The 24818-nt window shown below is 37.2% G+C and overlaps 1 protein-coding gene across 1 annotated transcript in view; it reads left to right on the forward strand.

Annotated features, from left to right (window-relative positions):
- Positions 1 to 24818, forward strand: part of Cpb1 (carboxypeptidase B1) — a 31957-nt gene that overhangs the window by 2163 nt on the left and 4976 nt on the right. The window contains exons 3-9 of the mRNA XM_038348290.1: positions 4953 to 5077; positions 15347 to 15446; positions 15538 to 15639; positions 16582 to 16683; positions 17416 to 17526; positions 17609 to 17699; positions 18619 to 18821. Of these exons, the coding sequence (XP_038204218.1) occupies positions 4953 to 5077; positions 15347 to 15446; positions 15538 to 15639; positions 16582 to 16683; positions 17416 to 17526; positions 17609 to 17699; positions 18619 to 18821 (834 nt within the window). The remainder of the gene's footprint in view (positions 1 to 4952; positions 5078 to 15346; positions 15447 to 15537; positions 15640 to 16581; positions 16684 to 17415; positions 17527 to 17608; positions 17700 to 18618; positions 18822 to 24818) is intronic.

The raw sequence follows: 24818 nt of genomic DNA on the forward strand, positions 1-24818 counted from the left end.
TGAATTAACTGGGACTTTAACCCATGATGCCTCCCAGGGAATCACTCTTCCTTTTCCTGAGCATTCATGGTCCATCTGCTTCAGGTTGGTTCTGTAGCTTATTGGCATCAATTCTGGGTCCCAAAGGCTACCATTTCTGCTTTATCTATTTCCCAAGGAACTTCTGCACTCCCCCAGAGATCCCCTGGACCTTTTTTATTCCTCAGTATAGCAATGCTATCCAACATACTGTTTTAGTCATCTAAAGTCTCCCATTTCATTGTGGTCGAGCAGAGGGGCTGATATCAGATTCATTAGGCTTAGTTTCTGGATATACCACTTGTAGCTAGTCTTGTGCTCCTCTCTGCACCTCACCTTTCTCATTTGTGATGGTAGTAATATTGTCTCCCTAGAGGGCAGTTGTATGAGTTCAAATAGGAATATAAATGTGTCATTGGATCGAGCTTTTGAATACAATTTCCATGAGTTCTCTCCTCATCTACCTTGAAACTCAGTGTTCTCTTTGGAAGTTGAAAAATCTTGGGAAAGATGGAAGTCATAGGAGACATAAATAAACCAGCTTTCCTGCAGTTGTGGCAGCACACTCTAGCTCAACACAGGAAGTCACATGCTTCTTCTTTATGTTTTTCTTTATTTCCAACATAAATTTTCAAAAGGTCTAAATTCTGTTTAGTGCAGTGGTGCAGTGTATTGTGGGATGTAGCCTTCCTGATAAGATCATCAAAGGAGCATCTTAGTCTTTTAATTTATCCTTGGTCAGTGTGTCCTTCCTCCCAGCTTTTGAACATGTCCTTTCAAGAACTGGATGTATTGAAGCATCAGAGCCACAGTGTGCTTCAGCCCTTTCTGTCTTGTGATGTGTAATTGCAGAGTGGGGGTGTTATTGTACCCCTTGCATTCACATTATAATGAGTCCTTTCAATCAAGACATTTATAGTGACACTCTCTGTCCTCTGGGTTTTCTTTGGATTCTCTTTTAAGTATATTATTCTATGTATAAAGTAAAATTATTACCATCTCTTTTATTGTTGACTTATCAGAAAGTTCCTCCCTGCTGTCTAAATTAGGCATAGAGTAGAAATTGTTTTACTTTCAAGTGAGAAAAAAAATCCTCAACATAAATCAGAGACCTGCTTGTTTGACTCCCAGTCACTCACAGTGTGAAACAAACAGTACATATTTGTAAAAACTCTAATTCCCCAGTACCAATAGTTTTGCTCTTAACTGCTAAACTTACTTTCCAAGGAATCTAACAGGAAAAACAGAAACTCATGTAGCCCAGGCTCACCTTGAATACACTATGTAGCAGAGGATAAATTTGGATTTCTTATCTTCTGGTTTTTACCTTCCGAGTACTGAGACTACAGGCTTTCACACTCATGTATGGCTTTATGTGGTACTGGAGACCAGATCTTGAGCTTTCGGTCTAGGAAAGCACTGCTACATCAGTTTATCTTGCCTTTATGTACTGTATTTTAGTAGAGACTCAAGTTACCCACATCTGATGACTAGACTTAGAGTCTCACAAGATTACCACCTAGAGACAGTCATTTATAACTCAACAAATGTTCCATGTGGATCTCTGTCACTAAGTGCTTTATAATATAATGCTTCAGTTTTAATTTTATAATACCGACCAATATAGCTCAATTTCTCATATTTTTATTTTATATATCACCTCACTTCTTTAATCCTCCTTCAAAAGTCTAACTTCTGAAATTCATCCTCTCTCCTTATGCTATTATTTGAGGTTCTCATTTGTAAGCATTTGGTGATTGGTAACCACTGTGAGGTTACAGTGTTCCTTCCCTTTCCCGGGTTCTGAAGAAGCAATGGGTCTGTCTCCAGGACTGCAGGTCTGCATCACACTCACAGTGCTCAGTGGTCCACATGAGTGATGGTAACCACACCAACTGTCCGTATGTCAAAAGGAATGTTTTGGTGTTTCGTTTTGCAGGGCTAGGTGTCAGATGGAGTCCAGAGATTTCCCTAGAGTACATAAGCACTCTAACACTGTGCTCTATATTTAGCCTTTCAAATTGAAAATATTTAACAGCCTCATATTAGACCTGTAAGTGTTGTTCAACATTATAATAATCCCTCTTCAAACATCCATCATTCTTACAGCAGAAGTTTAAGAAAAGTTACACAAACACTTCTATTTTTCCAATATTTAGCAGAGCTAGGAAAATGAGTAAGAAGTTATGAAGTCAGAAAAGGTAATTTATAGGTTCATAACAGAAAGAGAGGTTATGTTAGAACCATCCTCAAACATATCAAGCAGGCATTTGTTGTTCTGGGCAAAAAAATTAACATCTCAAAAAGTACTCTCCCAGAGCAGACCCAGAATCAAGACTGAAAGAAAAATAGCTCATTAGAAAGTACAGTGAGCATCATGAAAACATGGGAGAGGGGTGATACAGAGCCAGGAACATAGTCAATGCAGCATTAATAAACCACTGTCACAAAGAATAACTGGAGAATGACCCACAGGGAATTTCCAGGAAATGGTACAAACCACACATTTCAAAATTCTTCCACCTAAGAGACTAATGAGATTAAAACCTAGAAGCTATTTCCTAAGGTCATATGTTCAGTAAGTTCCGTGAATTATTTTTGCAGCATCCCATGTCTACTTGGAGCATATACTTGTCTTTTCATGATTTTGGAAGAAAAGAAAAGATACAGTTCTTGAAAATGAGGTCCTGAGTACACTAAAAAGTCACAGTAATTAGGCATGAGACAAGCACTGTCAATGTTGGCCACAGACACTTTGAGGTCACCAATGTTAAATCCCTGTGTGTCTACAACCAAGATGATATTGGCAGGTCAGAAACACAAACTTAAAGTTAGTGTTCAAAAACAGACTTTCTCTTCTATCAGCTTTTCTCTTTATAGTGCTGGCTTTGTTACGTCACCTCAGATTCCTCTCTGTGTTTGCTGTGGTCTACCTTTATATTGTCACCACTATCATTTTAGCTCCAATCTGTATCTTCCCTACTTCAACTCTGAGTTATACTCTTTAACCAATCCTCTCCTACCTACTGATAAAGTAGCCGATTACCTGTCTGTTATATTCACACTCACACTCTTTTTCTAAGATCTTTCTCATAGGAATCACATGTCCTTCTGTCCTGGCATCCTCTGTAGCCTCCACAGTGGCTCACCATCTTGTAGACTAATACTGTGGTTTCAAGTTCATCAGGGCCAGCTATAGTTACTAGATTTCATGCAAGTGCATCAGAAACTTGGTTGCCTTAAAACCTTGCCTCTTCAGTTTCTGGCAGACAGCCTGCAAATCTGTCCTTACAAGCTTCTCAAGAATGGCCTCACATATCAGCAGTAGTCATATATTACCCTGAGTCTAGCTTACAAACATCTAGCCAGGTATGGAGAGAGACACAGTAGCAAGGCAAGACCTAATGTCAGATTTATCACAGACTTCCAGGCCTCTGTTCAATTTAAAGAATAAATAGAAAAACGTCTGTACAACAACCTATTTGCTATCAAATAAAAATATCAACCTGTTTAATATTTTTTCCATGAATATATATATTTGTGATGATGTATACATAAATAAAAGAATTAGAATAATCAATTGTGTCAGTCACACTATTATTTCCTACTTTTCTCTAAAGTTTTCTCCAAGAAGACAAAAGTCATATTTGATTCACCCACTATTGTGTCACCAACCTGAAGCCCATTATGTGATATGTCCCAATAACAGTTATTGAATAAGATAGAAATCTCAGTATACTACTGATCACTCTAGAGCATTTTGTTTCTAAGCACTCTGGAGAACACATAGGGATGATGCTCTTGGACTCATAATACTGTGACTTTCACAGAAATAAGTTCCAAGATTATGAGAGGGAGGCTCAATTTCTCTTTACTACCTTTTTTATATGTAGTGGATTTACTATCACTCAGCAGCTTTATCACTTACCACAGAAATAGTAATATATAATATTGTATACATAATATAATATACTATATAATAATATATAGTATAATATATAATAATATAATAAGCAAGTGTTCCAAAAATTGGAAAACAGAAAGGGACAGCTAGATAAAACTGTAATACACTAGTATTATGAGAAACAATTATGTTCTTCATGCTTCTTGATAATCATTGTTTTAATTTTGTATACATGTCTGCATGCATTTGTGTGTGAGTGTATATGTGTGCTTGTGATAACACAGTGTATGTTTATAAGGTTTATGTGCACCTATGGTTGGTTGCTGCTATATATACCCATCTGTGCACACAGAGGCCAGAGGTGGATGTCAGATATCTCATCTATCATTCTCTATCTTACTTTCTTGAGACAGGATTTTTCACTGTACCTGGAACAAGACTGGCAGGCAGCCAGGGATCATTCTATCTTTGCTCTCCTTGCCCCTCACTAAACAATGGTGTTATTGGTACGTGCAGCTACCCTCATATTGTAGTAGCATCAAAGAGTTCAACAATAGCCTGGAATAGAATATAACAAAGGCTTATTTATTTGGGGATAAACTCACATCTGCATGCATTGGGAACTAGAACAGAATCCAGGAGAAAAAAAGGGGGGAGCCAAGCACACTTTTTGTCTGTACTTATAGTACTTGATATCACATTCAATGTAGGCTGGGATCTTAAAGGCTATTAGATGAAGAAGTTCCCAAAACACAGCTTGGTTTGTAGCATATGTTCCAGGCATTTGAACTCAGACTTCATGCTTATGCAGCAAACATTCTGACACACAAAGTCATCTCCCCAGCCATGTAGACATTTTTCATTGGCATAAAACTTGTTGATTCTTACTAATTCAAATTAGATATTTATAGGAGGTTCCCTGAAGATCGGAAGTTTTAAGATAATTTTATGAAGTAGAGCATTCAAATGCTCTCAGATACTAATTTGCCTTTGAATGATAGATGTTTATTTCATATTCCTTTCTGTTCAGATTGATTTCTGGAAACCAGATTCTGCTACACAAGTGAAACCTCTCACTACAGTTGACTTTCATGTTAAAGCAGAAGATGTTGCAACTGTGGAGAAATTTCTGGAGCAGAATGAATTTCACTATGAGTAAGTTTATACTTTATAGCTATCAAAATTCTCTTCCCTTTTATTAAGTCTGTGAATAATCCAGGGAAGCTAAAATGAGAAGTAGGGTTTTCCCACACAGAGTGGTAACGGTGGAGCTGGTACCAGACCCCATAGATTAAGATTTAATGGCTTAATGAAAATGTTTTTCAGTCTCTAACAAGGCAAATATGTGGCCTACTACTGCTTTAAAAATGATATAGAGAGTCAAGGCCAAGTCATAGTACATTGTTATCATCTGGATCTAGATTTATCCTCAACTCCTCTCTCTGGGTGTCCAATCACACCTCTTTTGGGCAGCGAGGGTTCTTCATGCTCCTGTAGTTTAAAACTAGAGATAATATATCCTTTTTAAGGACCCACCACCACCAGTATCAGGAGTTATGAAGAAGAGTCAAAAGAAAAGAACATAAACTCTAAATAACAAAAGTGGAGTTGGATTAACTGTTAGATTGCTCTCCCCAAATACTACATTGATATGTCTACAATATTCAAGTGAGAGTGCCTTTTAAAGAAGAGAAAGTTGTCCATTGGCTGACAACCCAAAATAGATTTAGTATCTGGGGAATTAGATACAGAACAGAACAACTAGGACTTTACATCCATTAGGAGAAGATAAACTTCAAATGAGGGATTGCAGTGGTGTAAAATAGTTACTAGAAAGAGCAGAGCACTGGGGATTGAGCAGAATGGAAGAAATGTATGGTTCATGGAAGGATCACCAAAAAAAGTGAGATTTTGGTTGAGAACTGAAGAGTATGTAGGGGTCAGCCAAACTACAACATAGAGAAGCCATCCTGTAGGTAGAGAACAGATGACAGGCTACAGCTCAAAGTAGAGAACATGCTGACTCAGCAGCATCTCCAGGAGAGGAAGAGAAGATATGATCCTGGGATAACACAGATCTCTTCCTTCAGGGATGGCTCAAGGAGGAACAGAAAGTTCTTGAATTTTAGTCTAAGATGTGCAAATACTTATCCAGAAATCCCTGATCAAACATGCAAATCTGCATTATGTTTTGAGAAAATATGAACTATACAATTTTAGCATCAAAGTTACTTCATTGGGTTTTTGCATCTTAAAATGTAGAAAATAGTGTCTGTGTCAAGGAACATGTCAGAAGTCAACTATAAAACTTATGCCATTATCAGAAGCGGCATAGACAACCAGAAAATGCTTTGGAGAAAACCATATCAGTGTCTATCTTTGTCTTTCCAAATTTCTGGATGAAACCTTTAGATCTGCTTAAGTTTCCCAGCCTCAGCTTCTGAAGCCACAGGATGAGGATGCAATGAGGAAAGATGACAGTGATAAGTGAACAACATGCTATTAATTTGCATTTATAATTTACTACTACTGAAAGTTCTTCTCTGGTTTACTGTTGTACAAAGGGAGAAAATGCACTTGCCTTTTTAATGACTTATATATTTAAAAATTGTACATATATGTGTCTGTATGAGTGTGGGTTTGTGTACATGAGTACAGTGCTTTCAGAGGCCAAAAATGCTATCAAATTCTCTGGAAATGGAGTTGCTGGCTGTTGTACACTTCCTGATGTGCATGCAGGGAATCAAACTGAAATCTCCTAGAAGTGCCTACTCTCGAATGCTGAGTTATCTCTCCAACACAATGTGGTGATAGCTTTTCAAGATATTACATGACTGCTATGGTTGGCTCCATTATCATGCCTTATCTGACTTAACTCTCTGATCCTTACTAAGAAATGTATCAAAATGCTACCTTAACAGATTTTACTCTTAAAAACAAAATATAACCTTGTGAATTGCACATTAAGAGTCATGTCTGATACTTTGTTCTTATAGTCTAGAAAGGACTTTTAAATTCTCAGATTGAGATGCCTTAATAACCTACTTAAATGTGAGTTTCTATAGAATTCTCCCACAAAAACAAAGAGTTGTGATTGTGAACTATACCAAAATGCCATGATTCTGTTCATATGTTACATTATTATTTTTTTACAATTATACATTGAGATTTTTCCAACCTCCTGTCAGTTCTCATAACAACATAAAGTAGAAGATCCCTACCTTTTTCTATTGGCAGATTACATGTGGTTATGGGTGCATGTTGTGTATTGCAGTATAGAGTGTTCCCCTTTAATGTTTGCATTTCTGCTTAGAATATTGAAGCATATAATATTTCTGAATAATAAAAAAGTTCCCAGGAATCCTGGAAGATCACTTCAGCAATAACTATGCAATTCATAAGCAGTGTACCTTATGTACCCTGTTATAACTTCAGATGGTAATTAGTTTGTATAAGCTGGTTTCTCACTGACAAAAACTTACAGTTAAATGTTTTTGTGTATTCAGAAACAACTGCAGAAGTTCCACCAAATGTGGTTCATAGATGTACAGTGGATCTCATACTCTTCACTATGACTTCTATCATTTAGCAATTTCAGTCTTATCTTGAGTTTTATCATGGAACAAATTTCAAAATGTGTACCTAAAGAAAGAAAAACTAGAGCCGGGCGGTGGTGGCGCACGCCTTTAATCCCAACACTCGGGAGGCAGAGGCAGGTGGATCTCTGTGAGTTTGAGACCATCCTTGTCTACAAGAGCTAGTTCCAGGACAGGCTCTAAAGCTGCAGAGAAACCCTGTCTCGAAAAACCAAAAAAAAAAGAAAGAAAGAAAGAAAAACTATAGTTCCAAAAGCTAAGATTGTATCCTTGAATGCAGAAAGAGTAGAGATTGAATAATATTGGCCTTTAGAGTCCAGTTTGAAGCTAAGTTGACACAACCCTTTGGTTGACAGTACTGTGCAAGGCCCCTTCCTAAAGATGCCCAAGAAAGTCATCTCTTCCCTACTTCAAATCAGAGACTTAATGCTGCTAACTGCTTGCACTATCATATTGAATATTTATATAGGGCTGGAGAGATGGTTCAGGGCACTGGCTGCTCTTGCAGAAGATGAAGCATTTGATCCCCAGCTCCCAGATGGTGGCTAACAACCATCTGTAACTCCAGTTCCAAGGGATATAATGCCCTCTTCTGTCCTTCATAGGTACTGCATGCACATGGTGCATAGACATACAAGCAGGCAAGACACTCATACACATATTTTTTAAAAAAAAAAATCTGAAAAAATATTGTACAGGCAAGTGTTTTTGAATAATAATGACCAACAAATTAATGATTTAATAGTCCAGTTTTCAGAATCTGTGGGCACAAGGGAGGAGGTAAAACTATACCATGTGTCCCTTTCCTTTCCAGCTATAATATTCTGTATCTTATTGAGAATCACAGTTACCTAATTTGCTTGCATGTTTTAAAAAATTAAATGGAAATTCGATGGCATGGTCATAAAAAACATATGAAGTATATAGTGTATATGTCTACGTATTTTAGAGCCACACTGACACCCTTACTATATTAAGAGGCATTGTTTTAAGCTTTTACAATAGTAACTAACTGTTTAATAATATTTTGTATAATAAAATTTTGATCTAAATCTAATAAAGCCAACAAACTAAAACACTGCAAAGCATCATTTGAGGTGAACCCCAGCTTTCAAGTAGTTAGCATTGCATTTCAATTTGATCAACAATAAAAGTCTTCCAATGCTCTTTCCCAAGATGAAAACAGATATTTTTATTATTGAGCATCATCTTTAATTAAAAATGTTTTAATAATTTCTTATCTGGATTATTGATAAAAAATGTTTACAGTAAGAATTCTAAAAGAACGTCTCTTTTTGCAACAAAACACTACCAGAAGCCTTTTATAGTTGCTAAGTCTTCTCTAAGTCATTTGAACTTGAGGTTGGCTGTGTTAAAAGGGTAACTACTAGCCGGACGGTGGTGGTGCACGCCTTTAATCCCAGCACTCGGGAGGCAGAGGCAGGCGGATCTCTGAGTTCGAGGCCAGCCTGGTCTACAAGAGCTAGATCCAGGACAGGCTCTAGAAACTACAGGGAAACCCTGTCTTGAAGAAAAAAAAAAGGTAACTACATGTTCTATGAGCTTTGTTGTGTCATCCACCTGACACTGATTGGCCATGATTACGGCTTTAAATAAGAGATGTCTATTGAAAGTCTTAAGGCAGTTAACTTAAGATATATTTTCCTCAGATACCCAATAAGACACCATGTAACTTACATATTTTCTAGTATGTCTTATGAATAAAAAACTAGGGATACAGCTCAACTGTATGTTCACATTGCAAATGTAAGGCTCTGGACTTAGGCCCAAGTATGAATAAAATAAAAAGTTAAAGTATACATCACCTGCCATTTCTACTGGATCTTTCTTCCATTCCAAGTATTTCATCTGTGTTTGGCAGGATTTCTTCTTTCTATTGGATGATACTGAAAAAAATTGTTTTCTTTTTTTTCATATGTATACTTATTTTAATCTATAGAAAATTATATCTTGAAAAATATACAATAAAATGTTATCAGTGATTACTATTTAAAGAGTGGTTCTCAACCTTCCTAAAGCTGTGACCCTTTAATACAGTTCCTCATGTTGTAGTGACCCCCCAACCTTGAAATCATTTTCATTACTATTTCATAACTATAACTTTGCTGCTGTTGTGAATCATAATGTAAATATCTGTGTTTTCTGATGGTCTTAGTCAACCCTTTTGGAAGGTCATTTGACCACTCCAAAGGGGTCACAACCCACAGGTTAAGAACCACTGCTTTAGGGGCTCAAGTGATCAGGAAAGGAGCTTTTAAATATTGCTGTCTTCTTTCAAAAATAGTCAACAAAGTAGTCATGCTGTTCAGATTTAGAAACCATTGGCCTTTATGGTTTTTGCTTTAGGTTTCCCATATTTCATAAAAGAAACAGTGCATGCCAGAAACAGTGATGAAAAGATCTTTTCTGAAAATGACCTTGGACTCACCCACTCTGAGTTGCTTCTGTCAGTTGGTTCCTTTTCGTTTTCAGATTTATATTTTTCATTTTTTGTGTTTGACTACTTTTTCACTATCAATTATCCTTGGAGATAATTTTTCCAGTGTTTTTCTAGCTGAAGGTTTAATATCTCTGTTTTCTTAGTTTATAAAGGTTGTGAACAAAGAGTTTTTACTTTTATTTCTATGTAAAGGACAAAGAACAATGGGTTTAATCCATCTTAGAATTGAAAGGCATATTGAGTGTCCTCTAATCAAAAGCCCCATTCTCAAATCAAGAAATTAAGGCTCAGGGAGTGCGTTATTTTTCTAAAGTTCATACATAAATTGAGCCAAGCCATTTCCTTGACCTTTTTATTCATAACTCATAATTCCTTCTACTTTCCTTTCAAATTTTTGAACCGCTAGTAAAAATGTTGAGTAAAAGAAAGAAATTGCAATTTTAATCTTCAAATGTCTTCATACTCATGCCCAAGTGACTGAAATCTAGGAGTCAGTTTGCTTTAGCTGGCTTTGTAGATAGAGGAGGGATCAGTTCTTTTCTAGAAGCTCCAGAAAAAATCCATATTGATAACCTTTTTGTTAGTCCAGTAAGACCTACGTGTAACTCTTAACCTCCAGAATTATACTTTAATATATCTATGTGACTTTAAGCTACTAAGTTTGGTGTGATACACAGAATACTAACTCATTAACAAAGTTTTGATGACTATTCCAAAGAAAATTTCTTTGCTGAAATAAACTGTAAGATTTACACCTTTTCATCTTTTAAAATAGTAAGAGACTTAAATTTTAAGAAAGAATTTACTAAGAACTCAAATTTAGCATTAATTTATTGCATTTTCTATGAACAGACACATGCTAATACCCAAATTCACCAAATGGATGGGGACTACATGTGAGGTTCAGAGGGTGTCCCTGATAGCTTTCCTTGGGTACAAGAGGGCAAAGAAGATGACTGATGTGTATCTACAATTCTCTAATGTCAGATAAAACCACTGCAAAACTTAACTGTGAATGAGAGAAGTTTTCAAACTGGCCTTGTTCTGTCTGGGATATTCAGAGATCAAGGACATCGATCCTCAGATGTTTTTTCCCTTCCAAGCATACTTTTCTCTCAAAGTAATAATGGGAGATAAAGATAAATACACATGCACATACGCACTCACACATACATATGACCCTAATGTAGAAATTTTCAACTGAATTTATAAGAATAGGCAGGCATCTAGGTTCTGTCTGGATTGATTCTATCTGATTCTGCTTGGATTATCAGGCCAAACAAACAGTAAAGAAACACTTGTTTTTTCTTTCGTTTTTTTTAAATTACATTGACACAACAGAATTTATTCAGCTGTAAAGACAATGACATTGTGAAATTTTCAGGAAAATGAATGGAACTTGAAAATATGATCCTGAGTGAGGTAACCAAGACCCACAAAGACAAACACCACATGTACTTTCTTTTACACAGATCCCAGCTTTAGAAGAGTTTTAGATTTGTATACTTAATGTGACATCTCAAGAATCTTTTTATGGTTTTTTTATATTTAAAAATTTCCATCTCCTCCCCTCCACCTCCCCCTTCCCTCCCCTCCCCTCCACCCATACCCTCCCTCCCTCTCCAGGCCAAGGAGCCATTGGGGTTCTTCCCTACTCTATATTAAGACCAAGGTACTCCCAACTCCCCCCCAGGTCCAGGAAGGTGATCAACCAAGCTGACAAGGCTCCCACAGAGTCTGTCCATGCAGAAGAATCAAAGCCCAGCACCATTGTCCTTGGCTTCTCAGTCAGCCTCCACCATCGGCCACATTCAGAGAGTCCGGTTTGGTCTCATGTTCCATCAGTCCCATTTCAACTGGAGTTGGTGATCTTCCGTTAGTTCTGTCCCACCATCTCCATGGGTGAACGCACCCCTCACGGTCCTGACTTTCTTTCTCATGTTCTCCCTCCTTCTGCTCCTCATCAGGACCTTGAGAGCTCAGTCCGGTGCTCCATTGTGGGGCTCAGTCATTTTCTTCATCTATCGCCACGTGGAGGTTCTATGGTGATATGCAAGAAATTCATATGGCTATAGGAACTGGCCTTTTCAGGCTCCCTCTCCTCAGCTGCCCAAGGAACTAGCTGGGGGTGTCTCCCTGGAAACCACAGAACCAATCTAGAGTCAAGTCTCTTGACTCCCCTCAGATGGCTCCCTTAATTAAGATATATGCTTCCCTGCTCCCATATCCACCCTTCCTGTATCCCAAGCATCCCATTCCTCCGAGCTCCCCCCATTCTCCCCTTCACGCTTTTCTCTCCCCATCTTCCCTTGGCCCCGTCTCGCCCCACCCTCAAGTTCCCAATTTTTGCCCGGCAATCGTGTCTACTTCCAATATCCAGGAGTATTACTATATGTTTTTCTTTGGGTTCACCTTCTTATTATCTTCTCAAGGATCCCGAATTATAGGCTTGATGTCCTTTAATTGTGGCTAGAAACTGATTATGAGTGAGTATATCCCATGTTCATCTTTTGGGGTCTGGGTTACCTCACTCAGAATACTGTTTTCTATTTCCATCCATTTGCATGCAAAATTCAAGATGTCATTGTTTTTTACCGCTGAGTAGTATTCTAACATGTATATATTCCACAGTTTCTTCATCCATTCTTCCACTGAAGGGCATCTAGGTTGTTTCCAGGTTCTGGCTATTACAAATAATGCTGCTATAAACATAGTTGAGCAAATGCTTTTGTAGTATGATTGGGCATCTCTTGGGTAAATTCCCAAGAGTGGAATTACTGGGTCCTGGGGTAGGTTGATCCTGAATGTCCTGAGAAACTGCCACACTGCTTTCCAAAGTGGTTGCACAAGTGTGCATTCCCACTAGCAATGGATGAGTGTACTCCTTACCCCACAACCTCTCCAGCAAAGGCTATCATTGGTGTTTTTGATTTTAGCCAATCTGACAGGTGTAAGATGGTATCTCAAAGTTGTTTTGATTTGCATTTCCCTGATAGCTAAGGAAGTTGAACATGACCTTAACTGTCTTTTGGCCGTTTGAACTTCTTCTCTTGAGAACTCTCTGTTCAGATTAGAGCCCCATTTTTTAAATGGGTTAATTAGCATTTTGAAGTCTAGTCTCTTGAGTTCCTTATATATTTTGGAGATCAGACCTTTGTCAGTTGCAGGGTTGGTGAAGATGTTTTCCCAGTCAGTAGGCTGCCTTTGTGTATTAGTGACAGTGTCCTTTGTTTTACAGAAGCTGCTCAGCTTCAGGAGGTCCCATTTATTCAATGTTGCCCTTAATGTCTGTGCAGTTGGGGTTATACGTAGGAAACGGTCTCCTGTGCCCATTTGTTGTAGAGTACTTCCCACTTTCTCCTCTATCAAGCTCAGTGTGTTCAGATTAATATTGAGGTCTTAAATCCATTTGGACTTGAGTATTGTGCATGGTGATAGATATGGATCTACTTTCATTCTTCTACAGGTTGACATCCAGTTATGCCAGCACCATTTGTTGAAGATGCCCTCTTTCTTCCATTGTGTACTTTTGGCTCCTTTATCAAAAATCAGGTGTTCATAGGTTTGTGGTTTAAGATCCGGGTCTTCTATTCGATTCCATTGGTCGACTTCACCGTTTTTATGCCAATACCAAGCTGTTTTCAATACTGTAGCTCTGTAATAGAGTTTGAAGTCAGGGATGGAATGTCTCCAGAAGTACCTTTATTGTATAAGATTGTTTTGGCTATCCTGGGTTTCTTGTTTTTCCATATAAAGTTGATTATTGTCCTCTCAATATCTGTGAAGAATTTTGATGGGACCTTGATGGGGATTGCATTGAATCTATAGATTGTATTTTGGTAGAATTGCCATTTTTACTATGTTGATCCTCCCAATCCATGAGCAAGGGAGATCCTTCCATTTTCTGGTATCCTCTTCAATTTCTTTCTTCAAAGACTTAAAGTTCTTGTCAAATAAATCCTTCACTTCCTTGGTTAGAGTTACTTCCAGATATCTTCTGCTATTTGTGGCTATTGTGAAAGGTGATACTTCTCTGATTTCCCTCTCTGCTTCCTTATCCTTTGTGTATAGGAGGGCAACTGATTTTTTGGAGTTGATCTTGTAGCCTGCCACGTTACTGAAGGAGTTTATCAGCTGTAGGACTTCTTTGGTGGAGTTTTTGGGGTCACTTATGTACACTATCATATCATCTGAAAATAACGAAAGTTTAACTTCTTCCTTTCCAAATCAAATCCCCTTGATTCCCTTATGTTGTCTTATTGCTATTGCTAGAACTTCAAGCACTATATTGAAAATATAAGGAGAGAGTGGACAGCCTTATCGTGTTCCTGAATTTAGTGGGATGGCCTTGAGTTTCTCTCCGTTTAATTTGATGTTAGCTGTCTGCTTGCTGTAAACAGCCTTTAGGAGCGGTGAGGGAGGAAGGGGACACCTGCCTAGGAAGCCAGATCAGCCGAATCAACCCTGGCGATCAATGGAGTGACAGATGTCGCATCCAGATCGCCCTCACATCCATATCTCAAGAATCTTAAGCAATTTTTCTGAACTTTTTTATTTTTTATTTTTTTAAAGGAGATGAATCCTGGCTAATCGGATCTTTGAGATATGTTTTTTCTTATTCTAAATCATTTCCTTACATAGTTTTTTGCTTTGGAAGGCTCTAAATAACCAGTATTTTGAACTTCTCTGCTTGCTTGATTATTAATTTTCTTAATTATTTATTTAAATAATAATAAATTTATATTTAATTATTTACTAAAGGGTAAGAGAATCATAGCTTATGCCACTCAGAGCCAGGCAGGAGCTAACTAATATTCTAGAACAGACACTAGTTCTTTAATCCTAGTGTCTTTTTACCTAAAAAATATTTAGTGCTGTTCATAGTTTTGTGGTTTTCTATCGAGTAAGTTGCTTTCCTAAAATCCTGAAAATTGGCTTTCAGTGGCCAACTCTCACATTACATAAGGAGTAGGTTTCTGGGACACAGGGCTTTCAATGATAAAATCAGGAAAATATCCAAGATTTAATAAATAAAATAAAACAAATATAATTCAGATATGTATTGTTGTGTGGATGCCCATGATCCTGAGGCAACGGATATCAAAGAAAACCATTTCCAAGTTTAGAGTCACTAAAGTATTTGAAGTACGGGCCCTGTAAGATTTCATCTTACTCATGATCCTTGGGGTCCTCAGTATCTCACATTTTGCAGCTAATAATAGAATTTCCCTTAAATAACTCAGTAAGGGAATGTGTAAGTCGGTGCAGGTATTGCAGCATCCACTAAAGCTGCGGCTCTAATTTTCATATGTGTTCCCTGAAAGGAAATATACTCATACTAAGAAACACCCACTTTGACTCTGACAGGGTATTGATAGGCAACGTGAGAAACGTTCTGGAAGCCCAGTTTGATAGCCACACCCGTGCAACTGGACACAGTTACACCAAGTACAACAAGTGGGAAACGGTATGGGTACCCTTGATTCTGATACTTTTTTGGGAGTTTGGGGCTTGAATCAACAATTTCACATTAATCCAAGAACAATTCCATTTGGTAGATAGAGGCTTGGATTCAAGAAGTTGCCAATAATAATCCAGACCTCATTTCTCGGAGAACCATTGGAACCACTTTTGAAGGACGTAACATACATCTCCTCAAGGTAACAATCTTTAAACATGAGCTGAGTGGTTTGAATCAAGGAATTTTGATTCACTAGCATCTGTTTCATAGTTTTCATGCTTATCTAAAAGAAAAAAATCCTCTAAAGCTCAGATTTTTTGGATTCTTTCATTTTATGTGCATTTACATAATTACTGTTGGTTGATTCAGAAAGAAAATATGAGAAGTCTTATAAATATTACCACACACCTGTAAGCATCTAAGTGATGAAATTCTCCTCTTCCAGAAAGGCTTTTCAAGTTGATTTGCAAATTGCAAGCTGTTGTTTGAATTCATCTGTAGGGCTACTCTCATTTATCAGGCCACATTATAGTAAAAATCAACAACTTGTTTCCATCATCCTCAATGCCACTTCTGATCTGCAATTCCATTGCCAAAATTAAAAGACAAAATATAAATGGAGAGAATAAATTTTTTCATAAAATTAACAACAATCATAATTACTTATAATTAGTAATCTGGTTGTCATAGTCACATCACCTAACAACAGTAGCTGAGAATAAGTGTTTGGGAATATAGTTTAAGAGGGTAAGCCGGGAGGTTGTGGCGCACAACTTTAATCTCAGCACTCGGGAGGCAGAGGCAGATGGATCTCTGTGAGTTCGAGGCCATCCTGGTCTACAAGAGCTAGTTTCAGGACAGGCTCCAAATCCACAGAGAAACTCTGTCTCGAAAAACCAAAAAAAAAAAAAAAAAAAAGAGGGTAATCAAGCTTCTTGTGAAAATGTAGGCTTAATAAGTCTAATAATAATGCAAGTTTTCAGCTTAAACACAGTGAGCATCCACAGACAAAAACAATTTGAGTGTCAGGATTCAAATATTGAATGTGAATTCACATTCACATATTGAAAGGAAATGGAGGTTAACCCCTGAGTGCTAAGAGGTGAATCACATTTTTTCATTTCTTTTTTTTTCACAATAGGTTGGCAAACCTAAAGCAAGTAAACCTGCCATCTTCATTGATTGTGGTTTCCATGCAAGAGAATGGATTTCTCCTGCATTCTGTCAGTGGTTTGTAAAAGAGGTGGGTCCATAGTATGATTTTTGACAAATAGAAGTAATGATTTCGATTAATTCCTTTATAATCTAATAACATGAGAAAGCAAAACACACACACACACACACACACACACCACTCATGCTCACGCAAAAGCCAAAATTCCCAGTTCCTATTGAGGGAAATTAGTTTTAACATGTGTCAACAGACCTTTGTCAGATGCATCTTTAAGTTAGAAAAACAGGTTTATTTCAATTTCTCTAAATTATACTTTCTCACTTGCCTTTGTTTGACTGACAGCTAAAAGAGTGAGAATTCCAATCAATACATGCAAAATATTGAACAACCTTGCCTTTAGAATATCATACGAATAAGGATTTCAGTAAGCCCTCTGAAGGCTACAAAGATTAGCTCATAAGACTTTAAGGAGATATATTAGGGAAGTCGAGATAAAAATGTGTAAGAACCCCCTGCACTATTTTTATAGTTCTTCTGTAAATCTAAACTCCATACATTGATATTTTAAAAATATACAAATGTGTTATATAAAATCCAATTTCTTTTGTTCAAAGAACTTCTGAATTAATTTGCAATGTTCTATCCAAGAAATCCCAGAGAAAGTTTAAATTTAAATGTAGGCTGGCAACAAGACAGAGAACCCTGCTTCTGTACCAAAGTCAACATGCATACAGGTAATCTAAATTTTGATAGCATCATCCCTTTCATCCCATGAAATCCCACCTTGTTATTCACATACAGGCTGTTCGCACCTATGGACAAGAGAGCCAGATGACAAAGCTTCTTGATGAATTGGACTTTTATGTTCTGCCTGTGGTCAACATTGACGGCTATGTTTACACCTGGACAAGGGTACATAAATTCAGAAAGACTTATGGAATTCTTACCAGTTACTTCCTGTGATATTTGATCTAACCGTATAATCTACTTTCAGAGTCGAATGTGGAGAAAGACCCGCTCTACTAAGGCTGGAAGTTCCTGTGTGGGTGTAGACCCAAACAGAAATTTTAATGCTGGTTGGTGTGGTGAGTATCTGTCTGACTAACCATTTTTAGACAGCATTAAAGAGTGTAAGATTTAAAGTAGCATAAGAAAACAATAGGTAAATATTCAAAATGAGCAAAACTATAAAGTAAGTTTGATGTTTTAGAATTTTAGCTTTTTCAAAGCACAGAAAATAGTTTATTGATTCATTTGATTAAAATGTATGAAACAAAATTCTGTGTTATGTTCCTAGAACATATTTATGTTAAATTCTGAAAGCTCACAACTGACATACCTGACATAATCCAACAATGTGTGAAATGTATTTACAGAATCTAATCTAACAGCCATTTAGACACAGTTATTAAAAAATCATTTAAAGAAAATTGTGATGTGATTAAGTGATCATAGTAACATAGGATTTTTCATGAATATGATTAATAAAAACCAAACTATTAATTTTCCTATATTGTCTTGATCTCATTGTGTATACATGTATACAGTATAGACTGAAATACAGTCAGAAAATACAGATACTACTTGTCTTCATAAATACTGATGCTAAAAAGGCCTATAATGGAAAAATATTAGTGATTTCATGTGTAATTCCTTATTATATTTGCTTAAAAACATCCAAGTATATGCATAGATAGATATACATATGATAGATAAATAGATGATAGATAGATCGATAGATAGATAGATGATAGATAGATAGATAGATGATAGATAGATAGATGATAGATAGATAGATGATAGATAGATAGATAGATAGATAGATAGATAGATAGATAGATATAGAAGATAGATGAGAAATCATAACAAATTGTTGTAAAAACTCCTGACATAATGCCTTATATTATCTTGCTTCCTAATTTGAAAATCTGAAACACCTAACATCTCCTATGAGAACATCAGTAGGTGATCATGGGCCACTAATAGAAATATACATTTTTGCAGAAGTGGGAGCTTCTCGAAGTCCCTGCTCTGACACTTACTGTGGACCAGCCGCAGAGTCTGAAAAGGAGACAAAGGCCCTGGCAGATTTCATCCGCCAGAACCTCTCCTCTATCAAGGCCTATTTGACAATTCACTCGTACTCCCAGATGATGCTCTACCCTTACTCCTATGCCTATAAGCTGCCTAGTAACAATGAGGAATTGGTGAGTGCATGCAATGTGGGGTGAGGGAGGAGACTATTTCACTGTTGAAACTTTTTATTCTGATTCTAAAAACGTTGTCAGAACAATTTCTGGAAGTTCACCTTCTAGTTTCAGGATTGTGTAATGTGTATGTGTGTGCATGTGTGTATGTGAGTGTGTGTAGCCTGTATGTATGTGTATAGTATATATTAAGGAATTGAATTGTCTGAATAAACTGGATAAAAGAAATGGAATTTTGATACAGGGAAAAATTTCCATTGAATGTGATTTATTTACTAATATTCAAGATGACTGTAGTTGCCTTTAGCTTTTCCACAATAGTGATTGCATTAGTCCCTACTGTTGCTGTGATAAAAATACCCTGACCAAAAGCAAGCTAAGGCAAAAGAGATTTATTTTGCCTTAGGGTTCCAGAGGAGATAAAGTTCATCATGGCAGAGAAGGCAGGTCAGAAGCATGAGGCTGTTCTGGCAGTTAGAAAGCAGAGAGATCACATTTTATACACACATGGGGGGAAAACCCAGAGAAAAGGAACACAAGTGGGGCCAAGCTGCACAACCACAAAGCCTGTCCCTAGTGAGATGTTTCATCCAGTAAGACTATAACTCCCAAAGATCAAACAGTTCCACCAGCTGGAGACTGAGTATTCAGACACATGAGCATATGGAGGACATTTCATTTTCAAACCACAACACTTATCAAAGGACTATTTGTCATATTGGAGATAACCAACAAAGTCCTTGATGGCACAACTCATTTTACCAGTGTGTTTGGCTAAGCTGCTTGATGTAGATTTGACTTGAACAGAATATGGCAAATAGCATTAAGAAGTTGTAACATTGTAAGCCGGGCGGTGGTGGCACACGCCTTTAATCCCAGCACTTGGGAGGCAGAGGCAGGCGGATCTCTGTGAGTTCGAGACCAGCCTGGTCTACAAGAGCTAGTTCCAGGACAGGCTCCAAAGCCACAGAGAAACCCTGTCTCGAAAAAACAAAAAAAAACAAACAAACAAAAAAAGAAGTTGTAACATTGAGTGGTTTTGTTACCTACTGTGAGATCCAAAAAGTGTTTGTTTTATTGTTTGATAAGATAAAACAATAATAAATCATTCAGCAATCAAATAGTATGATTGAGGCTTTCTAAATATAGGGAACAATTTTTAAAAGTTTAAGTATCTGACAAAATATTAGCAGTACTGTTCAATGATCAAGATATAATCATAAGAGCAATTAATTATTATAAGTTCATAGAAGTCACATTAGTATCACACATCAATGCAAATATATTTTAAAGCCATGTTTGAATCCTTCAAATATATATATATTTTAAGTTTCTGGCTATAAGTAGTTGAGACCAATGGCCCAAAAGAGGAAGGCAGGATTGAGAGCATTTGAATTGGGAACACCCATACACACAAATTAAAACAAAAGTAGCTCTATAGATTAAAAATAACTTCTAAAAATACATCTTCAGAGGAACATTCCCTATGAGAGTACTGGGGCTATTTTCAAACCAACACACCATGGCACCCAGTAACTCAATTATATATAACCAAATCTCAGTAACAGAAGTTTCGTTTGGTGACAAGAAATGGCAGGTTGATACACAATATCCCCATTATTTGTTTTTTCAGTTAGATCACCTTCATATACATATTCTAGAAAGTACCTACTATATTTCCATATTACCTCTCAAATGTCTAGAAAGTATCTACTATATTTCCATATTACCTCTCAAATGTCCCTGAATTTTCATATCCCCTGAATCTTGTCCCACTCCATTCCTCTTACCCACTTGATCTTTCCATTCTAGTCCCTACACCATCCATCCCTAACTATCTTTTCTATTTCTCTGTCACCTTGTAGGCCCTTACTCTATACATAACCTCTGATTCTTAGTTACCAACTAATATCCACAAATAATTAGATTTATACTGTTTGTGTCTTTGTGGATCTCAGAATGATTTTTTCTAGTTCCTTACATTTACCTTTGGATTTCATGATGTCAGTTCTTTTTTTTTTTTCAAGTAAAGTGTTGGTTTATTTTGAGAAGGGACAAGGTCCCCGCTGGCCCTTGTAACATTGTTGGTATATAGGCACTTAAGTGCCCATCTGTGTTCCTATTCTTCTTTTTTTTTCATGGTTTATTTTTTTATATTTAAAAATTTCCATCTCCTCCCCTCTTCCTCCCCCTCCCCTCCCCTCCCCTCCACCCATACCTCCCTCCCTCCCTCTCCAGGCCAAGGAGCCATCAGGGTTCCCTACTCTGTTAAGACCAAGGTCCTCCCAAGTCCCCCCAGATCCAGGAAGGTGATCAACCAAGCTGACAAGGCTCCCACAGAGCCTGTCCATGCAGAAGAATCAAAGCCCAGCACCATTGTCTTTGGCTTCTCAGTCAGCCTCCACCGTCGGCCACATTCAGAGAGTCCGGTTTGGTCTCATGTTCCATCAGTCCCATTCCAACTGGACTTGGTGATCTCCCATTAGTTCTGTCCCACCGTCTCCATGGGTGAACGCACCCCTCACGGTCCTGACTTTCTTTCTCATGATCTCTCTCCTTCTGCTCCTCATCAGGACCTTGGGAGCTCAGTCCGGTGCTCCAATGTGGTTCTTATAATAGCTGAGTAATAATCCATTATGTCAATGTCCTACATTTTCTTTATCCCTGCTGTTGAGGGACATCTAGGTTATTTCCAATTTCTGACTAGGATGAATAGAGCAGCAATAAGAACAGCAAGTTAAGCAAGTGTACTTTTGGAAAGATGAAGCCTAATTTGAGTGTATGCCCCCCTACGCCACATGCCATATTCTTGATAGTTTGAGCTGTCATTTATTTTATTGATCATAGCCATTCAGACAGGTATAACATGAAAACTCAAAATTGTTTTGGTTTTAATTGTCCTGATAGCTAAGAATATTGAATATTTCTTTAAATTCTTCTCAGTAATTTGGATTTCCAGTATTGAAAATTCTGTTTAGATCTGTACCCTAGTTTTGAGTTGGTGTATTTTCTTGATATTTAGTTTCTTGTGTTCTTTATATATTTTGCATTTTAGCCCTCTATTATGACATGTAGTTGATAAAAATATTTTCCCATTCTATAGGCTGCCATTTTGTTTTCTTGATGATGTCCTTTGACATGCAGAAACTGTTCAGTTTTATGCAGTCCTAGTCATTAATTGTTCATATTAGTTATTTTGCCAGTTGTGTTCTGTTTAAGGAGTCTTTTCCTGTGCCAATGTGTTCATGACTGTTCTTCCACTTTTTTCTTCAGTCAGGTTCAATGTACTGGTTTTATGGTGAGGTCCTTGATGAATTTGGAGTTGAGGTTTGTGCAGGGTGATAAGTATGGATATACTTGTATTTTTCTACATTCTCCCATCCTGATTGACCAACCATTTGTTGAAGGTGTTATCTTTTCCCATGTGTATTTATGAACTTTTTTATTTTAAAAATTAGGTGTTCATAGGTGTGTAGATTTATATTTAGGTCCACCACTGACCAATTTAAGGTCCACATATTTCTACACATTCTACTATGGTACAGTATCAACTTTCTTGAGGAAATTGATTAAAAATGTTTTGCATCCACCTGTGATTACCTCTGACCTTGTATATTACAAAGTATTAACTTAGAATGACTGATAGCACTTACTTCTCAGGGTAAAATCTTAGATTCTGGACCATTCTTTTGATGAGTATATATTCATTATCCAAGAGAAGAAAGATGACAATAACCAGAAAAAAATGACAATACTCTGAAAAACTGTTAAATGTAACCACAGATTAAAAATACCTTCCAATTCAATGGCATGTCACTCACTGCTTCTTCATAAAACTTTAATTAGTGAGCTACAAAAATCGAATGCTGTCAAGCTGAGTGTGTTAGTACAAATTGTTAATCCTAATTTAATTTGCCTCAAAAAAGGAATCCTGACCTTACACAAGGATGAGAATGAAATGTAAAGTCACATGTATAAACAAATGTAAAGATTAAAGCGTAATGAATATTAATTAGAAGATAGACAAAGACAGTGCTATGCACATGCCCACCACAGCTGATAATATGTGCCTGCCTAATGGCTAGATTAGCAAGGGCATAATCCCACAGTCAACGGTATGCTAACAGCTAAGGATAATAGAGGTTAGGGCATAAAGTATCTATTTAAAGTATTTTCTCAGAATCTCTCATTTCAAAAACAAACAAACCAAAAAAAAAAAAACTACCCAAAAAGTTTTAGACGAAACCATAAAATGTCTTTTAAGAGAGAAGCTTGTTGATGATATACCATTACAAAGTTCAGGGGACTTCCTGGCTTGATAAAAATTCTCTTCCTGGGACAATAGTACATGAGTTAACAGAAACTGTACTGAGTACATACTAAGTTTCATAAATTAAGGCCCCTGCCATGTGAAAACTTAGGATTTTACTGAAATTCAGAGGCAGGAAACTATACAATACATAACCAGAAGTTTAACTGTGCACAGTTGTAGGGATTTATGAGAGGGAAATGATAACAAGTGCTACATATTCAATAAGAAAGTAGATATAGCAGTGGCATATGCCTTTACTCTCAGCACTAAGGCAGTGGAGCCATGTTGATTTCTGTGAATTCAAAGCCAGCCTGATCTACATAGGGAGTACTAGGACAGCCAAGGCTAAATAGAAAACCTTATCCAGAAAAGTGGGAGGAGGAGAGAGAGGGTATATGATATTTATTCTGAGAGTTAAGGCTTGGACATGATTTAGATGGGCAGAGAAAGAATGGAGTATTGAAAACAAAAACAAAAAAAAACATCAGAAGTCAGGAAGAAAAACAGAATTAAGGAGTGTTCTTGGTAGAAAAAGGTGGGTAGTAAAGTTGAACATATTGTGGAAGACCCTGGATGTCAAAATAGGAGCTTATATCAAAGTGAGCCATGAAGTTAGAGATGTGGTAAATGCTAGCCTGGTCTGTTACGTGACTCTGCATTTAATTTAGTTTTCCATAAAATCACTAATTTTTACTTTAATAGTGTCTCAAATCCTCATACTAGAGCAATGTCCCTAGTTTATTTGAAATTTACATTTAATTGGGAGTTTACATTTTTGCTAAATCTATTAATCTTGCTGGCAAGATGGTATTTTGGGGAACCAAGGTGCTGGAGGTATATCTGAAACATCATCAGCAGAGACACCTTCAAAACCTATATCTTCCTTTTTAACTTTTCTCCTAAATTCTCATCTGCCATAACTGTATCTTTTTCCTTGCTTTGTACTAACTTTCTATGCACTCATACCCAGAGAAGACATTTGGTAATGTTTGTGTGACATTTTGATTGGCATACTATGTGAGCTTACTGACATATTCTGGTAGAGGACAGAGAATGCTAATAAACATGCAACAGTGTCTGAGGAGAACTACCCTCCCCCCATATAAACATACAGTGATCCAGCCAAATACCAGGAGAGAAGAGACTGAGAAACTTCTCTACACAAAGGTAAGAGCAGAGCCATATTTCTGGCCAAAGGCTCTTGGCTTCCACAGGATCTTATCTTCCTCAAAAATAAAATATGATGTTCCACAAATGTCAGTTGCCAAAGGTTATGCCTTTCCTGTGTTATGCAATATTTATTTTTAAAATGTATTTGGGAGAAACACCATTTTTATCAAAAGAAAAACTCTGTGGACTGCAAATTCAACTGACACACACTTTGTGTTTTCCTTGTCAGTCTAAGTGTAAGGAATAGGCATGCAGGTCAAGAAAAGAGAAAAGTTGCTTCATGTCAATGGTAGCATTCCTCTAGCCCACATTGCTCCCGGGATCTGGGGGAAGCAGCAGCCCAGCTGGCCTACACCAGTTGTTTCCTGACTCCTTTCTTCACTGCTATTGTTCCTCAGAACCAGGAATTTCCCAGGTCCAAGTGCTTTCTCCTTGGTGCTGCTTGAAGCTAAAGACCTTGTTAGGCAGCAAAATTATAAAAGTAACATTTTCTATTGGTTCCTTGGTATAAGCTG

Source organism: Arvicola amphibius, chromosome 11 (genome assembly GCF_903992535.2).
Source record: "Arvicola amphibius chromosome 11, mArvAmp1.2, whole genome shotgun sequence".
NCBI lineage: Eukaryota > Metazoa > Chordata > Mammalia > Rodentia > Cricetidae > Arvicola > Arvicola amphibius.